Source organism: Lathyrus oleraceus, chromosome 5, assembly GCF_024323335.1.
Source record: "Lathyrus oleraceus cultivar Zhongwan6 chromosome 5, CAAS_Psat_ZW6_1.0, whole genome shotgun sequence".
Classification (NCBI taxonomy): domain Eukaryota; kingdom Viridiplantae; phylum Streptophyta; class Magnoliopsida; order Fabales; family Fabaceae; genus Lathyrus; species Lathyrus oleraceus.
Genome location: NC_066583.1, coordinates 501,317,154 through 501,334,610, shown reverse-complemented (window position 1 = coordinate 501,334,610; position 17,457 = coordinate 501,317,154). Strand labels below are relative to the sequence as shown.

At 33.0% G+C, this 17,457-nt stretch overlaps 3 protein-coding genes across 4 annotated transcripts; 2 read left to right on the top strand and 1 right to left on the bottom strand.

Annotated features, from left to right (window-relative positions):
- The first annotated feature begins 4,048 nt into the window (after positions 1–4,048).
- Positions 4,049–6,059, top strand: LOC127085765 (annexin-like protein RJ4). Its single transcript, XM_051026294.1, has 6 exons — positions 4,049–4,308; positions 4,414–4,559; positions 4,751–4,969; positions 5,171–5,383; positions 5,462–5,551; positions 5,665–6,059. Exons 1-6 carry the CDS (start codon positions 4,236–4,238, stop codon positions 5,866–5,868), a joined length of 945 nt encoding a protein of 314 aa, XP_050882251.1. The 5' UTR covers positions 4,049–4,235; the 3' UTR covers positions 5,869–6,059.
- Positions 6,060–6,307: 248 nt separating this feature from the next.
- Positions 6,308–13,737, bottom strand: LOC127085764 (uncharacterized). Of its 2 annotated transcripts, none has more exons than XM_051026291.1 (12): positions 13,069–13,737; positions 11,716–11,782; positions 11,242–11,595; positions 10,911–11,125; positions 9,475–9,804; positions 9,141–9,336; positions 8,373–8,465; positions 8,177–8,268; positions 7,829–7,946; positions 7,573–7,658; positions 7,085–7,136; positions 6,308–6,983 (listed from the first exon to the last, which is right to left on the bottom strand). In XM_051026291.1, exons 2-12 carry the CDS (start codon positions 11,722–11,724, stop codon positions 6,465–6,467), a joined length of 2,064 nt encoding a protein of 687 aa, XP_050882248.1. In that variant the 5' UTR covers positions 11,725–11,782; positions 13,069–13,737; the 3' UTR covers positions 6,308–6,464. The 2 variants fall into 2 exon arrangements, with proteins under 2 accessions (XP_050882248.1, XP_050882250.1); XM_051026293.1 differs by having other exon boundaries at positions 13,151–13,737.
- A 1,816-nt stretch (positions 13,738–15,553) lies between these two features.
- On the top strand, positions 15,554–16,876 carry LOC127081617 (uncharacterized). The gene is made up of 2 exons (XM_051021859.1): positions 15,554–16,262; positions 16,407–16,876. Exons 1-2 carry the CDS (start codon positions 15,554–15,556, stop codon positions 16,874–16,876), a joined length of 1,179 nt encoding a protein of 392 aa, XP_050877816.1.
- The last annotated feature ends 581 nt before the right edge of the window (positions 16,877–17,457 follow it).

Sequence of the window (17,457 nt, the reverse complement as noted above, 5' to 3'; positions counted from 1 at the left end):
TTTATTTCTCGCACTCGCTTTACTTTGTTTATTTCTCGCACTCACTTTACTTTTATTTACTTTCCGCACTCGCACTACTTTTATTTACTTTCCGCACTCGCATTACTTTTATTTACTTTCAGCACTCGCACTACTTCTATTTAAATTAATGCACTTTTACTTTACCATGTCTAACTAAATTTATAAGGTTAGAATGTAAGGATCGTAATTGAACCGATGATCCATACAATTGTTCATAGAAACACTTAAGGGCTATTTTAACTTTCAACTTAAGTTTTCCTGCACTTAATTTCCGTTGGATAAGATCGAAAGCCGTCCAACGTCTATTTAAACTTAATTGTTTTTAACTATTTCAAAAACAGCGAAAGCGCTTTGTTTAGTTCATTAGGAGTTTTTAACTTAAGAAGAAAAGAGATTTTAAAACTATTTTCGGACGCGTTTATAAGTTTAGAGTCTGGTTCGTGAGAACCTCTTTTGGTTAAGAAATCCAGAATAAAATACTTTTCAACTTAGTCAAGATACTATATTTCTTAAAAATAGGTTTACTACTCTAACGCAATGCGCGCCTTTTTATAAGTGACAATAAGAGGGTTTGATTAGGGAGTACAACTCAGTTCTGAATACGCGAAAGCGACAGTTCTTGTTAAATTGGTTCTTTTCAAAGTAGGAAACACTGCCCATAAGTAGTTCTATTAGCAAGTACTTGGATTATTAATTGATTATGTGAATTACATTCGACCCTGTCTTTATTAATCGAACTTTATTCAACACTTTACTTTTCATTGCACACACTAAAAACACCTATTTTGATTGCCTTTGATAAACACCATAACAATAGATAACGATAGATTGACACTTGGTCTTTGTGGATTCGACAATCTTTTATATTACTCTGACGCGTTCGTATACTTGTGAAAAGCAACGCATCAGCATTTGACAACATTTGGCATAAACAACATAAATCACAGACCTGTAATTTTTCATAATTAACATAACAACATAACAACATGCCTATAATTTTACATAAACAACATAACTGCATAGCTACATAATATCATAACTGCATCATTACATAGTAAGTCTCATCATCAAAGATGTTCAAAATATAGCATATTCATCATCAAAGATGTTCAAAGCATTACAAAATGAATCTTCATGACAAAACAAGTTCATTTAAAAAAACGCCTAAACTACTTAAGGCATCTGATTTTGAGTAGCTTAAGGTGCTTGAGACCTCTGTCCAATTTTAGCTTGGTTTTCAGTTGTCTTTTTCTTTCCTCTTCACCTCGTATTTATCTTTGCCTTCTTTTCCTTATTTCCACCATTTGGTATTGCTATGTCAGCTGCTATTTTACCCTTACAACTCCTTTTATTATGAGCAATTTCTATACATTTCTTACAAGTAATTGTTGCAAGTCTCCTTGAAAGTACATAAGGATTCTTTGGTTCACACTTGTCGCTTTTCTCATCTTTTTTAGATGACCAGTTGCTCGTCTCATGACAGGAGGATAAATTGGTACATAACCAAACATAGACCACAATTGTGGTCCATTTGTTATAAATACAATATTTGAATTGGTTTCCTCAAATATTGACTTCCAAAAATAATTAAAGATAAGCAATGTTACAATTCATACAAACTAATAAATAATCAAACAATGCAAAATCTGAATCATACATATAATACTCAAGCACATAATTTTCAAGTTGTTTTTTTATGTTCCATATTCATGTGTTGACATGATAATAAGGTATCCCAGACAAATCCCACTTTCTACATGAGCATGTTTCATTTTTTAGATTAAGACAGTAGGCTCAATCACATTCACTCACACCAAATATTGACAAATCATCATCTCCATGTCATGTTGGAGTCCACCTTTGTGCATGTTTTCTATTCTTGAAATATCTTCACTCCCCGCCTCTCAAGGGATTCATCCATGAAACTTATTGACTTAACATAAGGACTATGCCTTAGGACATCTGTAAAGAAATTAGCAAGCTACATAGTTTTAGCATTCGTGGTGCAGTCATGTGGCATGTATGATCACCAACAGAACTGACAGTTTCCCAATATTTTACCCATTCCTTTTACTAAACCATATGTAGAACTTACAACTAGCCATACATCTAATTACCATCATTTTGGAATCATTCTTCTTAATGAACACATTTTTTCTTCTCATTTTACATTCCACATTCTTTTATACCATCTCTTATCATCTTCCTGTTTGTAAATATCATTCCTAAATAAAACCCACATCCCTCACCACTCTTATAAGTTGGAAACTTAACTACATCTTCATTATCATCACTCTCAGGAGGTATGTATAAATGATCAAAATATTCACATTCTTCATGTTACATATCAAATGTCCTTGTTCTTTGTTTCCACTAGAAACATCACCTAAAGTCTCAGGGGGTAGTACTTTGGTCCAATCTATCTCCTCAGAATCTTTATTGGCCCCATTAACTTCACTATATTCACTATACTCACTTCAACATAATCGTCAGTATTCACTTCAGCATGTTCATCATTCACTTGAGCATTAGTCTCATTCACTTCAGTATGTTCATCATTCACTACAACATTAGGCTCATTTCCATCTTCATCATTCACTCCAACATTAGGCTCACTAACTTCAGTCCGTTCATCATTCACTTAAACACTGAGCTCACTAACTCCATCTTGTTCATCATTCACTACAAAATTGGGCTCACTAAAACTAGTTGATTGGACATCATCATGATCAATGTAGTTATCTAATTCAATTGAACGGACAATCATAGGGGTTCATATACTTTGTGCTCCACATATACATCTATCAGCTCGTGTCCTACAATATCTTTGGCAAACTACAACGCATTCTTATTATTATTCAATGGCCTCAGACCACGAGAAAAGCTTAATATATGATTTCAATACCATATACACTTTATGTTTACATAACCCTCACTTTTAATCAATCTCTCCAAATCCATGTATGACATGAAATCCACATCCCACTTCCATTTCATCTCAGATACCTCTCCATCCGCATACCACTTAACATGTTCAAGAACTAATCTCCTTTTATGTTGTATTCTTAACTTAACCTTATTAGTATGACTTGGCATGAGAACTAATCGAATAAAGTATACATGGAATAAGTTAACATTTAGTGGGACCACAATCAAACATTAAATAAACATGGTGGATCACAGTATAGGAAGAAGACAAGTAAACAAGAAAACAGTTGGGACCACACGTTTTCATGAAAATGACAATGGACCACAACTTAACATACAACATACAAAACAAAATAACTGGGAACATTGACACTCCAAAGGGAACAAGAAAACATAACTTAAACAAAACTTCACCTGTCCACTGCTCATATTTGCGAATCCCAGGTACCGAATGCTACGACTGTAAGCTTCGATTGACGTTTATGGGTCTTCATTTCTGTGTTTGATGATTCAAGCGTTTTTGAATTTAATGTTGCAATCCCTTTTAGTTTCAAGGTTATTCGTGTTTTGGTATGAGGGAGAGAAGACAAGGAGGAATTAAGGTTAGATGATTTTGGTTTTTGAGTTTATATTTAATATACATTTTATATTAATTAAAATGTTTTATATCGTTTTAAAGTGTTATGTAAAATAAAAAATAAAAAATATTCATTAATATATTCAATAAGTATGATCTAGATCCACATTGTCACGTCATTAATGAGCATGTCAAATGTTCAAAATTGGAGGAGAGACATGAAAATCTGGACAGTAAAATTTAAGGACTAAAAACTTATTTTTTTAAATGAAGGATTAAAAATTAAGAAAATCAAAAATGTATTTAAGTTAAATATTTAAATAGTTTCCTTTATTCTTTCATCAATTTTTTCGCATCAAATAATTTTATTTTAATTGCTGTCTAATATTTGTCATGTCTCCTAAGTTTGGTTGGACCCTCAAACCTAACACAATGAAAATATATTAAATCACATTAAAGTGGAGATGGTAATGTTAATTGCAACATTATGTTGTTTTACTCGGTTGTTTTATAGAGCTCATTATCATATTTTATGATATAATTATAAAATATAAAACCTTGCTTGCAAACATAAAAAAATATCGATAATTCCAATATAAGTTATCAAGAATGTAACAAAGTTATATAAATTAATATATTATTAAATTTTCATATATAACGCATAAACACACATTATAGCTTTGATGAAAACGCTTAGAGTCAATTAACAATGGCTTCCCTAATGGCTCCTTCCAAACACTCTCCAGTTGAAGATGCAGAAGCTCTCCAAAGAGCTGTTAAAGGTAATCACATCATCCATCTCTTCATTTTTTCTTGATTACGTGTTTATCAAGCTATCTTTAATAATAATTAAAATTTGCTTAATTAATATGTTACTGGCTTTGCAGGTTGGGGAGCTGATGAAAAAGCCATTATAGCCATATTAGGTCATAGAAATGGTACTCAAAGAACTCAAATCAGACAAGCATATTATGATCTCTATCAAGAAGATCTCATCAAACGACTTGAGTCAGAGCTATCCGGTGATTTTGAGGTATATACAAAGACAACCCGAGTAGTTTGATTGTGAAAATATTGTGTGTAAAATTTCGGATTCGAACCAATGGTCATTATATTTTGACAATGCAACAATCTCGAAAAATGTCTTTTTATTATGAAAACTTTTGAGTTTCTTTTGTTAGAGATGAACTAATGAAGTTGACTTTTTTGGTCTATACAAAATAGAGAGCAATGTATAGGTGGATATTGGAACCTGCAGAACGTGAGGCTTTGTTGGCTAATATAGCACTAAAAAATGCAAACATGAACTATCATGTGATTGTGGAAATTTCATGTGTTTCTTCACCTGATGAGCTTTTTATTGTGAGACGCGCTTATCACAATCGATATAAACGTTCCATGGAGGAGGTCGTGGCTACTAATACGACAGGGCATCTTCGTCAGGTAAGTTACACCTATAAAGCATTGATATTGATATAGATATAATATAGATAAACGTAAACACGGTACTGATGATAATTTGAAAAGTGAATAAATTTAAAATAGTTATAAGTGTGTGTTAATGTCAGACACTGACACGTGTTGGACATCAGACACATTTTTGTTCAGAATGTTTGATAAGATGTTGGATTAATGTTTGAGCAGCTTTTGGTAGGGTTGGTGAGTTCATTTAGGTATGGTGGGAGTGAAGTGAATGCAAGTTTGGCACAATCAGAAGCTGATATACTTCATGAGGCTATCAAAAACAAGAACCACAATCATGAGGAAGTGATCAGAATCCTTACAACAAGAAGCAAGACACAACTTGTTGCAACTTTCAATTGTTATAGGCATGACCATGGCATTGCTATCACTAAGGTACAACATTGAATTAGACCCTTTTATGTTATCATTATTTATATGTTTAATTTTCTTTATGCTTTTCTTCCTTTGCAGAAATTGTTGGATGAAGGATCTGATGACTTTCACAAGGCACTGCGAATAGCCATTAGTTGCATCAATGATCATAAGAAGTACTATGAAAAGGTAAGATTTTAAAAAGAAAAATTTACACTTTCAAGAATTAAATTGATAACGCTCTAAATTTCAATGATCAAATTGGTATCTTATGATTTTTACCTTGAATGTGTTATCCGTAGGTTCTTCGTAATGCAATGGAAACGGTTGGAACGGATGAGGATGCACTCACCCGAGTGATCGTTACTAGGGCTGAGAAGGACTTGGAAGACATCAAAAAAGTCTATTACAAGAGAAATAGTGTTCATCTTGAGCACGCAGTGGCCAAAAAAACTTCAGGAGACTACAAGAAGTTTCTCCTTACTCTAATGGCAAAGGAAGAATAGTTTGAGTACTTTGTTTTAGATACAAGAATTTGCAAACATCAAGAAAGGAAAATCTATAGCAGAAGTAATATAGCTTTTGTGTGGCTCATGTGTGTAAACTATACATTTTGTTTGTGACTGAGCATCATCAATTCCTCACCTGTATAATCTTACAAATCAATAATAAAGTGTATAACGTAATCGATGAAGCACAGACACAGACATCGGTCACTAACATGAGCTATCAAAACTAGTGTGTTGCATAGGAAGCAAAAAAAAGCACAGATATTTGACATGAGTATACTTCTCCGGTCATCATCATCTTCAGTTGACATTCATAAATACTAGTAACAAGCATGCTTGTAACTAGTAAATCTATGAACAACGAAATTTACAGTATGAAAATGAAGATACTTGAGAGGAAAAGCTTCAACAATTAAAAGTTAAAACATTTATATTAATAGGTAGAATGAATTAAATTTTATAAACAAAGTCATGAAATAGTAACAACTAACAGTTGTGTTATTAACTTATACAGTAATAACTATGAATAATATGCAGAGATCCTACAAGGATTTTACAAACAGTAGTAACTATAAATTAAAATCTATCATATATCAGACCTCGTCCAAAATGTTGCCTATAGCTTTATAAAGGATGGATGCGACGTTTTCATCAACAGTAGTAATAGCTGTACTGGTATTTCCAATCTCTATCAAAGCTTTGTATGGTTCTTCTGTGTGAACTATACGAACATTTGTTGATCCAGTATCGTTCGTACCAAGTTCCGTAGATGCATTAATTCCCATTTTTGATAATGCAGCTAGGAATTTATCTGAATCTAGTAAACCACAACGTAACAAAGAACTATTTCCGGAGGAAGTTTTTTTGTCGTTATCTAAGAACAGGTGGTGTCTACCATTTTCCATTAATAGCTTCCCCTTTAATCTGTTGACATTGATTCCTTCCTTTTTAAAGGTTTTCCAATAAAAATGGGAAGCCAAATCAGCAGCAATTTTTATCTCTGAACTGTCCTTTTGACGTGACACTTTTAGAGTTTCGGCTTCGGTATAATACAAAACTGAGAAAGACTTTTCACATGAGAAATTTGTCTTCAATCTCAAATCTTCAGGGAACTGTAGAAGAAATTAAATAGAAAATGGATCATAAGTTCATCACATATACTGTCTTATAAAACAAATGTGTATAAATATAAAAGCATCGTTTGTCCAATTACCAGAACAGTCTTTGGTTGCAATGTCTTGAGTAAAGGTTGAACTTTCTGCAACCTGCAAATATGGAGAGGGAGTAAAATACATAAATCAAACTGTCATCAGCAGAGATTAAACTGTTTATTGACCAAATTTTAAAGTGACCATTTTGGAAATTCACTCCAAATCTTAAGCAGAGGTGAGTCTAAAAAAGAGGAAATATGATACGGAGCATAGTCCAAGTCGCCGACTGAAAAAAGAAACTCATGGTACTGGGAAGACTAAGCAATCATCCATGTATTGTTATTCTACAACCATCAAAAAAGTTTATTAGGGTTGTATTTTACATACTTCTTAGGGTTTTCACTCATCTATGTTCCTGAGGCTACACAATATTTTCTGTTCCATATAAGCCTAGGTGTTTTTGCAGATTTGGAAAATTATTTGCAAAAACAACACATACATTAATGAGCATATTAGAAGTGACTAAGGTCTAAGGGAAAGGAAATCCTACCCTATTCCAGAGGGAAACAAACATTGAAGAACCTTCATTGCAACTGGCTTGAAAGGTAATAGTGCTAGCTCAAGATTCTCCATATCCTACAGAAAGTAAAACCACTGATTAATTGTTAATGTAATTCCAAATTTATTAAAAGAATGGATTTTGCAAGACCAAACACATCAAAGACAGATTTCTAACAAAATAAATAAATAGATAAAGGAATAAAATGACTCAGATGAAGCGTTGTTTTGAAGAATACATCACACACCTCAAGGATAAGCAAGGATTTTGGATCGCCGCACCATCTTCGAAGCAGATGAACAACTGGACCCATTCGAAGACTCCAGTGAGGACAAAATACAATGCAGGGTTCTTGCCAATTCTTTCTACAAGCAATACATTAGTCAGAATATATTAAAAACGTCAAGAAAAATCATCAATAATTATTGCTTTCTAAGGAAAAACTAATTTTCCCAAGCAACTATCATTGCTGGAACGTGTGATTTTGCACTAAGACCATGCAAAAGGACGCTAAAATTGACTAATTATTTCAATAATCAACAGTAGTTCTTTACAATAAAGAAGAGAAAGGGAAAAAAAGGTAAAAAAATCTCACAAAAGTCCGTGTGAATGAATATCCGGAACCACGTGAATCTTTTTCTCTTTTAGGAGCTTGACATGCGCAAATAAAAATTCCCCAGAAAATAACTGCAGTACAGTTGTGATGTCAAAAACAATGAACCAAATTCATAATTTGCAAATTTTAGCATGCAAGTGCAACGGACCAAATTCATAATATTAAGGGTGCGTACTCTTTCTTGACGCTGTTTACAAAGCCACTCTGGTATGATGTTAAGCCACGCTAGTAATTCTTCAGCCACTGAAGAAATTATGTAAACTGGAACCTACAAAATGAAAAATGATGAATACTTCAAAATCAGCAAGCAGGAATCGCAGATTTTACTAAAAAAATCCTTTCACAAAACTATGATTATTAACTCTAATACACTTTACAAACTTTTGAAGGAAGGACTTTGGTTTTCCTGTCTTTTCCCATGCAAGCATAAAGAAAATGGTTAAATATGCGTTTAGTCGCAGTAATTATTGATTTTTTTTTTGCCCCAACAAATTACAAAACTGTAAACTTTTAGTTTCTCTTTAGGGACTTAAAAAGTGTGTAGTTTTGTAATTTTTAGGGACTAAAAAGTTAATACAGGGACGAAAAACAAAAAATGTGTATTTTATATGGACTAAAATCATATTTTACCCAAAGGAAAATGAAAAGAGAAAAAAAGGAGCATGAGTAAACAATATATTGAGTCTAAGTCAATAAAGCAAAATGAGAATAATAAAAATAAACAGAACCTGAATGTTAAAGGCATGCATTTTACTTATTAGTAGGAACCAGCAACTAAAAAGGATATTGGAATGTGTTTGCAAGAGAGTAGTCAAGTCAACAACTTCAAACAAGGCTAATTTACAATGGCCACAAAACATATTTCTTATTTCCATCATAGTTTTTTATTGATTTCGATAAATCATTAATGAAAAACATATCAAAACAAAAAAATAAAAGGCACCTCCATAGCTGATGCTTCGAGTAACGTAGTCATTTCCTCCAAAAGCTGCAAAATAGTTCCAAATCGATTAATAGGAATAAGAACCGAACCACCATCTTTGACACACTCTATAGCACACGAGCATATGAAAACTAGTTTTTCCTTTTCTTCTAAATCTTCATCAGTGTTAAGGTTGAACCCATCGGAATCTTGAAAACTGCAGTAGTTCACCAAAAAAGTTGATATTAACAGAAGAGTATTTCAAATAATTCAAGCTTATCATGACTGCTTGAACTGCTGAGCAGCAATAAATGTAAGTGTCTAGATACAACTTGATTCTGTAGGTGAATAATACCTCGGTGGAAATAACTTATCAGAAGCTGGATCAGTGTAATTATCCCCATCTTCAATATCTTGTGTGTCACTCAAGGATGAGAAATCTGAATAAATTAATGCACTAGTCCCTTGTAGACTGCGGTAATCAAAAGCCATTGCATGCGCAGAAAAGAAGCAGGAGCTTGAAAGATAAGCAATATCTCCCTTTGGACCATTTAGAATCCAATTACAACTCCCTAATTCTACACCAGAGCTGAATGCTTTTATAACCAATGTACCGTTGTAGCATACTTCCTGAGCATAATTAAGTGTGTTGATCTTTAGCATACAATCCTTCACATCGGCTGCACTGAGAAATTTCACACATTATAACCTCAACAACCAACACTTGATATTATTTTAAAAATAAATGACCACAGCAAAAATAGTTACATAACAACATAACTAACAATTCCTTAACTACAATAACTGATGCAACTCTCCGACAAATGAAGGCCCATAACATAACACATCATGGAGCTGTCCAATGGGGTAGATGAGACCGGGACTATGGGTCAAGCCCTTGAGAAACGCTAGTCCAAGAAGCCGGCACGGATGAAGGATTATGTTTTCTGAATAAAGAACATTTGGCTGAGCATTGGCCATTCTATTTTATTCCTTCTGTTATTCCCATTCCTGAATTTACACAGTTTGTTATGATGATACTGCACTATAAGATCTATACTTGAGAACCATTTAAGTATGCTGAATGATAACAACTTAAGAAGGTTCTTCTCCCTTTCCTCGTCAAATTCTAAGGAGTTCACATACACTCGAAGAGTGCTCCCTGGAATCAATCTGTGCTAATCAGGTTGTATCATTGGTGCTTTCATATCATGAACAATTTTGACAAAATGAACATCCTTTAATCCAAACTCGACACACAATCCGCAGTCATCCATGAGATATTGCCCAAGGCAAATGACTGATAGAACCCCAAATGGGAGTTGTTAAGTACTCCCTCTAACCAATGTGGGATTTGGGTTGCGTGCAGTCACAATCCCATGCCTTTGCGCAATTAGCCACGTCAATAGCCATTTGATCAAGATCATACAATTTGGATTTCAAAAATGGTATTATAAATTTTAAAATAATCAAAATCTGCATTGGAATTTGGACCGTCCGATCTTGATCCAACGGCCACCAATGTGGTTGACTGTGTGACGGCATGGAATTGTGACATGAACAATCCAAATCCATGTTGAGATGGGGTGATTTTGTCCAGATTTATAGAAACAAACCTCCAGCAATAAATAAGTAAACAACACTTGAATGTGAGAAATTTATAATTAGTCAATCACAAGATAATAAGATAAAATCAGTGCATGTGGTAGTGAAGCATATTTCGTTTTGGACGTAAAACATTTAGTCTATTGAGTTTGTTACAAAATGCAAATTACATTAAGGGTATATCACCTGTACATGGGCATCCAACCACCCAACTCCACTCCATCTTTTCCTGCCAATATCTCTTTCAATACAGAAGGAAGTATTTCAAGTTCTTCCTGCCTCAGCCATGGAGGGAAATTAGACTCCTTCGATCCATAAAACTGCCTAAATTCCGCATGCATTGATACAAGATCTTCCATCATTAACTGGCCTAATCTTGTTGATGCTAGGGTTACATAGATCTAACCAATTAAACAAAAAATAAAACTAAGCAAGCAATATTTTGGAGACGAAAAATGGTCACATAGTTCAATTAATAAACAAAATCATGTAGCATCAAGCAGAAAAGAAAAACTACCTTAGCTGAAAAACCTTTCTTCCGAGTAAGAAAGGGCAATCCCATAATACCCATTGGACTAGAGATTAATATGACATCAATTAAAGAGGCATTCCATAAATGCAAACTATTAACAGTCTTGTACCAAGGTTCTGCAAAAAATAAGCTTTTAGCTTCAAGGAGATCTTCAATTTTCTGTCTCTTCTCATTGTTATTGCTTTCTTCAAATGACGAGGCATCCAAAGAAGTAGGTACAGGAGAGAAGGCCATAAGAGCAGAAAGATCCAGCGGGCAATCCAATAAGATCCTAATCCCACAAAAATTCAGCATGTGACATGGTGGGAAGTGAAAGCCTCTTCCTTTGCTCAAACATGTCTGCAAAATGAAAAGGAGGATAACAAATAATTTACATCAAGAGAATCTTCTACAAACAAAAACTTAAATAGAAGATTCCTTCATATGCCACTAAACGGAAAAACAGATATAGTGACTCACAAACTTCATAGAGGATGAAATGGATAGCCTCTTGTAACTTCCAGCAAAAGGTAGCAACTAGCAACAGCTACAGAAGAACAAGAAAAAAATGAGTAGTCCAAAACAAAAAACGGATCATTTAAAAAGGTTTAAATAGGGTTTTCATCCCAACAAATATACTGCTTTTTGTGTTTTCTCCTTGAATACATATTTCTTTTGTTTTTATCCCTTAAATATTTGTTTGAGGTGGAATTGATTTTAGTCCCTCCACAATGAGCTACATAAGGTCTAATATGAAAAGAAAACACATATTACAAAACCGATTACAAGATGAACAAACTTTATAAGGGCAATAGTCATTTTGGTATCTGAATGTGTGAGGCTGGCACGTTGTTAGTTACTATGTAGTGCGCATAAGGGATGTTTTTCTAAAGTATCTAAGGCAAAGCTTGTCAAATGTTTCCAAATCTACCAACAATTTGTAAGCGTTGCTTAAAGTAAGTAGGCAGAATAAATAATATAACCCCTCTGACCTTGAGTATTGTCTTGCATTAAGACTTACATATAAATCCTTTACAATCAAGTTCAAATTTACATCTTGGTCCATTTTAAATATTTGACCCATGAAAAGTATAATCAAGTTCCAAACCTTTTTGCATATCATCCAATACAAAGCAATATTGAAAATGCAAGCTTAGATTTTTTTCAAATTGTACCATTCAATTTGAACTAGAACAATTCATGATAATACATATGAAATAGAGTGTAGCTTATTGGATGCCTTCAATCAATAAGTTAAAAGACATTTTCAAATTCAAAACTAAAAATATTCAAATGAGCTAAGATACATACATCCTCTCTCAATTTTGATTTGTCAGTTAACATTTACCATGCTATCAATCATTATATATACTTACATATCAATATGCATGATAATATGTATTATGAATTACACCTCTATATACATGTAATCATTATAAATCTATTATATATTAGCAATATCAATATACATTAATCATGACAGGTTATAAATCAATATGCATTATGTATATACTCAATAGTACTTCACAGGAATCAAGTCATAAACTTTAGTTAGTTCTAGCTCATTGTTAAGAAAGTACAACTATTCCATTTCTACCAACAACCACAGCAACAAAATTTTATAAAACACAGACATTTTATCGAACAACATGAGTGCAAATGAAAATTTTATCAAATTAAGCTACCAACCATTAAAAGAGGATTTTGACTCTAACCTAGCTAGGCTTAAACACACGCAGACATTTTATCGAACAACATGTGGTTCTTCCATTTTATAGAAACTATAAAAACAAACATTTTTTTACATGAACTAAAAGGAAAAAAAAAAACTACCTCCGGTGAGAGAGAAGCTACCAACGGAGAGAGAAATCTAACTCTGGTGAGAGAGAAGCGACCAGCGGAGAGAGAAAGCTACCTCCGGTGAGAGAGAAGTGACCAACCAAGAGAAAGCGCTGCCGCCGGAGAGAGAGGGGCGAACAACGGAGAAAGAATGCTACTGGCAACGCAGTTAATAAAATAACTAAACCAGTCCATTTAAATTCAAAAATAATAAACCGGTTTATCATTTTACTAAACCGGTTCTAAACCGGTTTCACAAGTCCAAAACACTGGAACTCGCTATTGCAACTTTCCAAATCCAAATCGCACCAATTTCACAATTACAGATTGTTTCACCAACTCTCATATTGCTAATCCAAAACTCAGTCTTCCTTAATCTCCTTCTTACAGAATCAACGGTTATTTCAACAAATTGTTCTCTAAATATCGATTTTGAGCAAATCTTTGGACAAGGCTTCCTATTGAGGAGATCGTTTTCAATTCTAGGAAGAATGGGAGCAACATTCACATCAGAAGGAAATCTCAAAACTCTCAATTCTCAAGCGTTGTTCTGAAACTCCAGCCGTTAGATCTGAGAATCGAGTAACACCGTGGCCCGCCGGAGGATCCATTAACTGATGTCTCTTAGCGCGGCACATTCTGTGATAGAAACTTGCTCCGAACTGAAACGGTTTTTGTTTATTATTTTTGTGTTATTTCACTGTATGGATTTTTCTGAGAGTGGTAAACCGGTTCTGAACTGAATCCAAACTGGTTTTATAAAAAGAACCAATCTATATTATAACGGGTTTTAGAATACGAGTTTAACTATATCATATAAGAAAAAAATAATGTTCTGGATATTATTTTTTTTACCAAGTTTCTTTTTCAGCCACATCCGTTTTTTATGAGTAATTATTTGTCGAATCTAATTATTTGTCAAGGATTTCCTCTATCTGATTTGAAAGTAACATCATCTTTTTTTTTTTTTTCTATTAAACTTTGATATTTTATTATTATAATAAACAATTTAGGTTAGCTCATGTACTTCTTTGACGATATAACTTCAAAGTTTTGTATTCTCCTAAAAGCTAATGTCGCATCAACATGTCTTCCTATCATCGCCTTAACCATGTTTTCTGATATTCTCCTTCATCTGCAAAAGCATCGTATCCCTCCTCTCACATATCTCTTCTTTCTTCCAACGTGCATTTGTTCTCAACCTTCACTATTCTTTCTTCTCATCGCCTTCATCCAAATGTTCTTCGTCATCCAAATGTTCTTTAGTATGGCCAGACCATTTGAGATGATCAAGGACATCAATGACCGCAAAGAACATTGGAAAATTGTTGTCAAAGTTTCTCATAAATGGAAGATTACTTCTAATACAAAGGACTATTTTGAGCATATTGTTATAGACAAAGATGTGATTTTTTTTTGTCCCTATTATCTTCATTTTTAATTTCGTAGTTTATTTTTTTTTTTGGTTTTTTTCTTTCCTTTTAACCTCTGAAGCACCAATACGGTTATTGTGAAAAAATACCAGTACCCGATACTTGATCGACACCGGTACACGTACTGTACACCAGTACCCGATACCTTGCTTTTTTTTTTTAGATTTTGGTACTGCAATAGTAATGTAACGGTACTTAAATACAATTTTATTTTTTAATTGGGCCTGATCCAATCTATAATCTAGGTGATTTTAAGGTTTTATATTTTTTATATAAATATAAACATGTGATTGTGATAATAGAATAAATATTTTTCATCAATCACATCAGCAATGACATAAAAGATTATCAATTTTGCAGTTACTTATTAAAAAAGTCCTAGTATTACCTACTACTATTTCTAACTTTTGCTGAATATGATATAATATTAATACTATATAATAGTCTATACTAACTAGTTACTATTTATATTTAACCTGTATCATCTATACTACCTAGTTAACTATTATATAATTTCGAAATTGCATCCTATATAAATATAATAGGTTGATCAGTACAATAAATTATGGTTTGATAGTATAGGTTGTACCATCGTATATAAATATAATATAGAGATTTGTTTGCATCCTATTATCTTATATAATTTTGCGTACAATTGAAGAGTAATTATGCATCCTATACCGTTACTCTTCAATTTTATGCTCCAACCTCTTCAATAGTACTAGACCCATCCTATATAAATATAAAAGAGACTTGTATTTATTATAATATTATTATATTAGTATATAGGCTTGTACCAATAAAATAAGTCTTTCTTAACAAATTATTAGATATGTAATTATAAGTGGAAATAATCATCTATACTACACTTGTTTTTTAACAATCTTTCTATTTCACATTTTACTCATATTATAATTAATTTTATTCATATTATAATTAATTTATTATAAAATATATAGTATAGAAAATAATAGTAGATAATATAGTAAGTTTATATTAATCATATAATATTATTTATAAGGATTTTTTATTTTATTTTGGTGTATATGTTTTCCCAAAGTAAGAATGTTAGTGGAGGAAGTAGGACAAACAATAATGTTACGCCTTTGACGGATAAATATACAAGTGGAACGGGAAGTACTGATAATGATTATCCTCTTAAGGTTTATGTAACGACTTTGCAAAATAGGAATGAAGGAAAGGGAAATAATGCAACTTGGCGGTGCAACTATTGCAATGTAACCTGTAAAGGTTCTTATTTTAGAATAAGAAATCATTTATTGAAAGAAAAGGGAAATGGAATAATTTGTTGTTCGAAAGTGACCAATGAATATTTGACTGAGATGAAAGAACTTGATATGATTGCTACTGACAAAGCAAGACAGGCAAAGCTCGTACAAGCTCCTTTTTCGAATGGAACTACAAGTTTGAATCCGCCTATTGATATGAGTAAGAAAAGAAGAGGAAGAGATGGACCTTTAGCAAAGGCATTTAATAATGAGGCTAGAGATCATCTATCATCTGAAATAGCTAGACTATTTTATTCTGCTGGTTTGCCATTCAATGTAGCTAGAAATATGTACTTTATCAGTGCATTCACTTATGCAGCAAACAGTTCTATATCTAGCTACCTTCCTCCAAGTTATAATTCCATAAGGACTACAATGTTGCAAAGAGAGAAAGCCAACATATTAAAACTACTCCAACCAATTAAAGATAATTGGCCCGAAAAAGGTGTGAGCATAGTTACAGATGGTTTGACAAATGCCCAAAGAAGACCATTGATTAACTTTATGACAATTTCGAGTTCTGGACCAATGTTCTTGAAGGCTATTGATGGGACATGAGAGTACAAAGATAAACACTATATTGCTACTCTAATTTTGCATACAATTGAAGAGGTTGGAGCAGAAAATGTTGTTCAAATCATTACTGATAATGCCCCTATTTACAAGGTTGCTGGTTCAATTGTCAAAGGAACATATCCTCATATATTTTGGACACCGTGTGTAGTGCACACGTTGAATCTAGCTTTAAAAAGTATATGTGCACCAAAAAATACACCAAGTAACGAAGTTGTTTATCTCGAGTGTAAATGGATATCTGATATTGCTGAAGATGGTTTTTATATTAAAAAATTTATTATGAATCACTCCATGAGATTTGCTATGTTCAAAGAATTTATGCATTTGATGTTTCTTTCTATTTCTAAAACAAGATTTGCATCAGTTATTGTTATGCTTAAGAGGTTGAAAACCATTAAGAATGGTCTCTTAACTTTGGTAATTAGTGAACAATGGTCTGAATATAGAGAAGATGATGTTCAAAAGGCGGCCTTTGTGAAAGAAACAATTTTAAATGATCAATGATGGGATAAAGTTTATTATATTCTAAGATTTACAGAGCCTATCTATGACATGCTTCGTTCTTGTGATACCGATGAGTCAAACCTTCATTTGGTTTATGAGAAGTGGGATTCTATGATTGAGAAAGTCAAATTAGTAATATATAATCAATAGGGAAAAGAGTTGAGTCAAAATTCATCCTTTTATGATGTGGTATATAATATCCTAATTGCTAGATGGACTAAAAGTCACACACCTCTTCATTGCTTGACTCACTCTCTCAATCCAAGGTAAATTTAAAATAAATAAAAAATCATTTTCCTTTTAAACTTCAGTTACCTTACCTCACACTCATAATTTTTTTATGTAATAGATACTATTGCGGACAATGGCTTGATCAATCTCCAAATCGAGTTGCCCCATATAGAGACAATGAGATTTGCACAGGAAGAAAAAATGCATAAGGAGTTAGTTTGTAGATGAATATGAAAGGCTAGAGGCAACTACTGAGTTTGTTAAGTTCTTAAGTGGTGAAGGTGAACTCAGTCAATTTGATTCATTACAAGATAGGTGGAACTTGACACCAAAGGAATGGTGGATCACTT

Bases quoted from the DNA above. Each gene is read 5' to 3' on its own strand.
- LOC127085765 (XM_051026294.1), top strand. From the start codon at position 4,236: ATGGCTTCCCTAATGGCTCCTTCCAAACACTCTCCAGTTGAAGATGCA. The intron at 4,309-4,413 runs GTAATCACATCA...CTGGCTTTGCAG, and splicing joins TCTCCAAAGAGCTGTTAAAG to GTTGGGGAGCTGATGAAAAA. The intron at 4,970-5,170 runs GTAAGTTACACC...ATGTTTGAGCAG, and splicing joins CGACAGGGCATCTTCGTCAG to CTTTTGGTAGGGTTGGTGAG.
- LOC127085764 (XM_051026291.1), bottom strand. The intron at 9,337-9,474 runs GTATTATTCACC...GAACTACTGCAG, and splicing joins GATAAGTTATTTCCACCGAG to TTTTCAAGATTCCGATGGGT. The intron at 6,984-7,084 runs GTAATTGGACAA...TTTCTTCTACAG, and splicing joins TGCAACCAAAGACTGTTCTG to TTCCCTGAAGATTTGAGATT.
- LOC127081617 (XM_051021859.1), top strand. From the start codon at position 15,554: ATGTTTTCCCAAAGTAAGAATGTTAGTGGAGGAAGTAGGACAAACAAT. The intron at 16,263-16,406 runs GTTTGACAAATG...ATACAATTGAAG, and splicing joins TGTGAGCATAGTTACAGATG to AGGTTGGAGCAGAAAATGTT.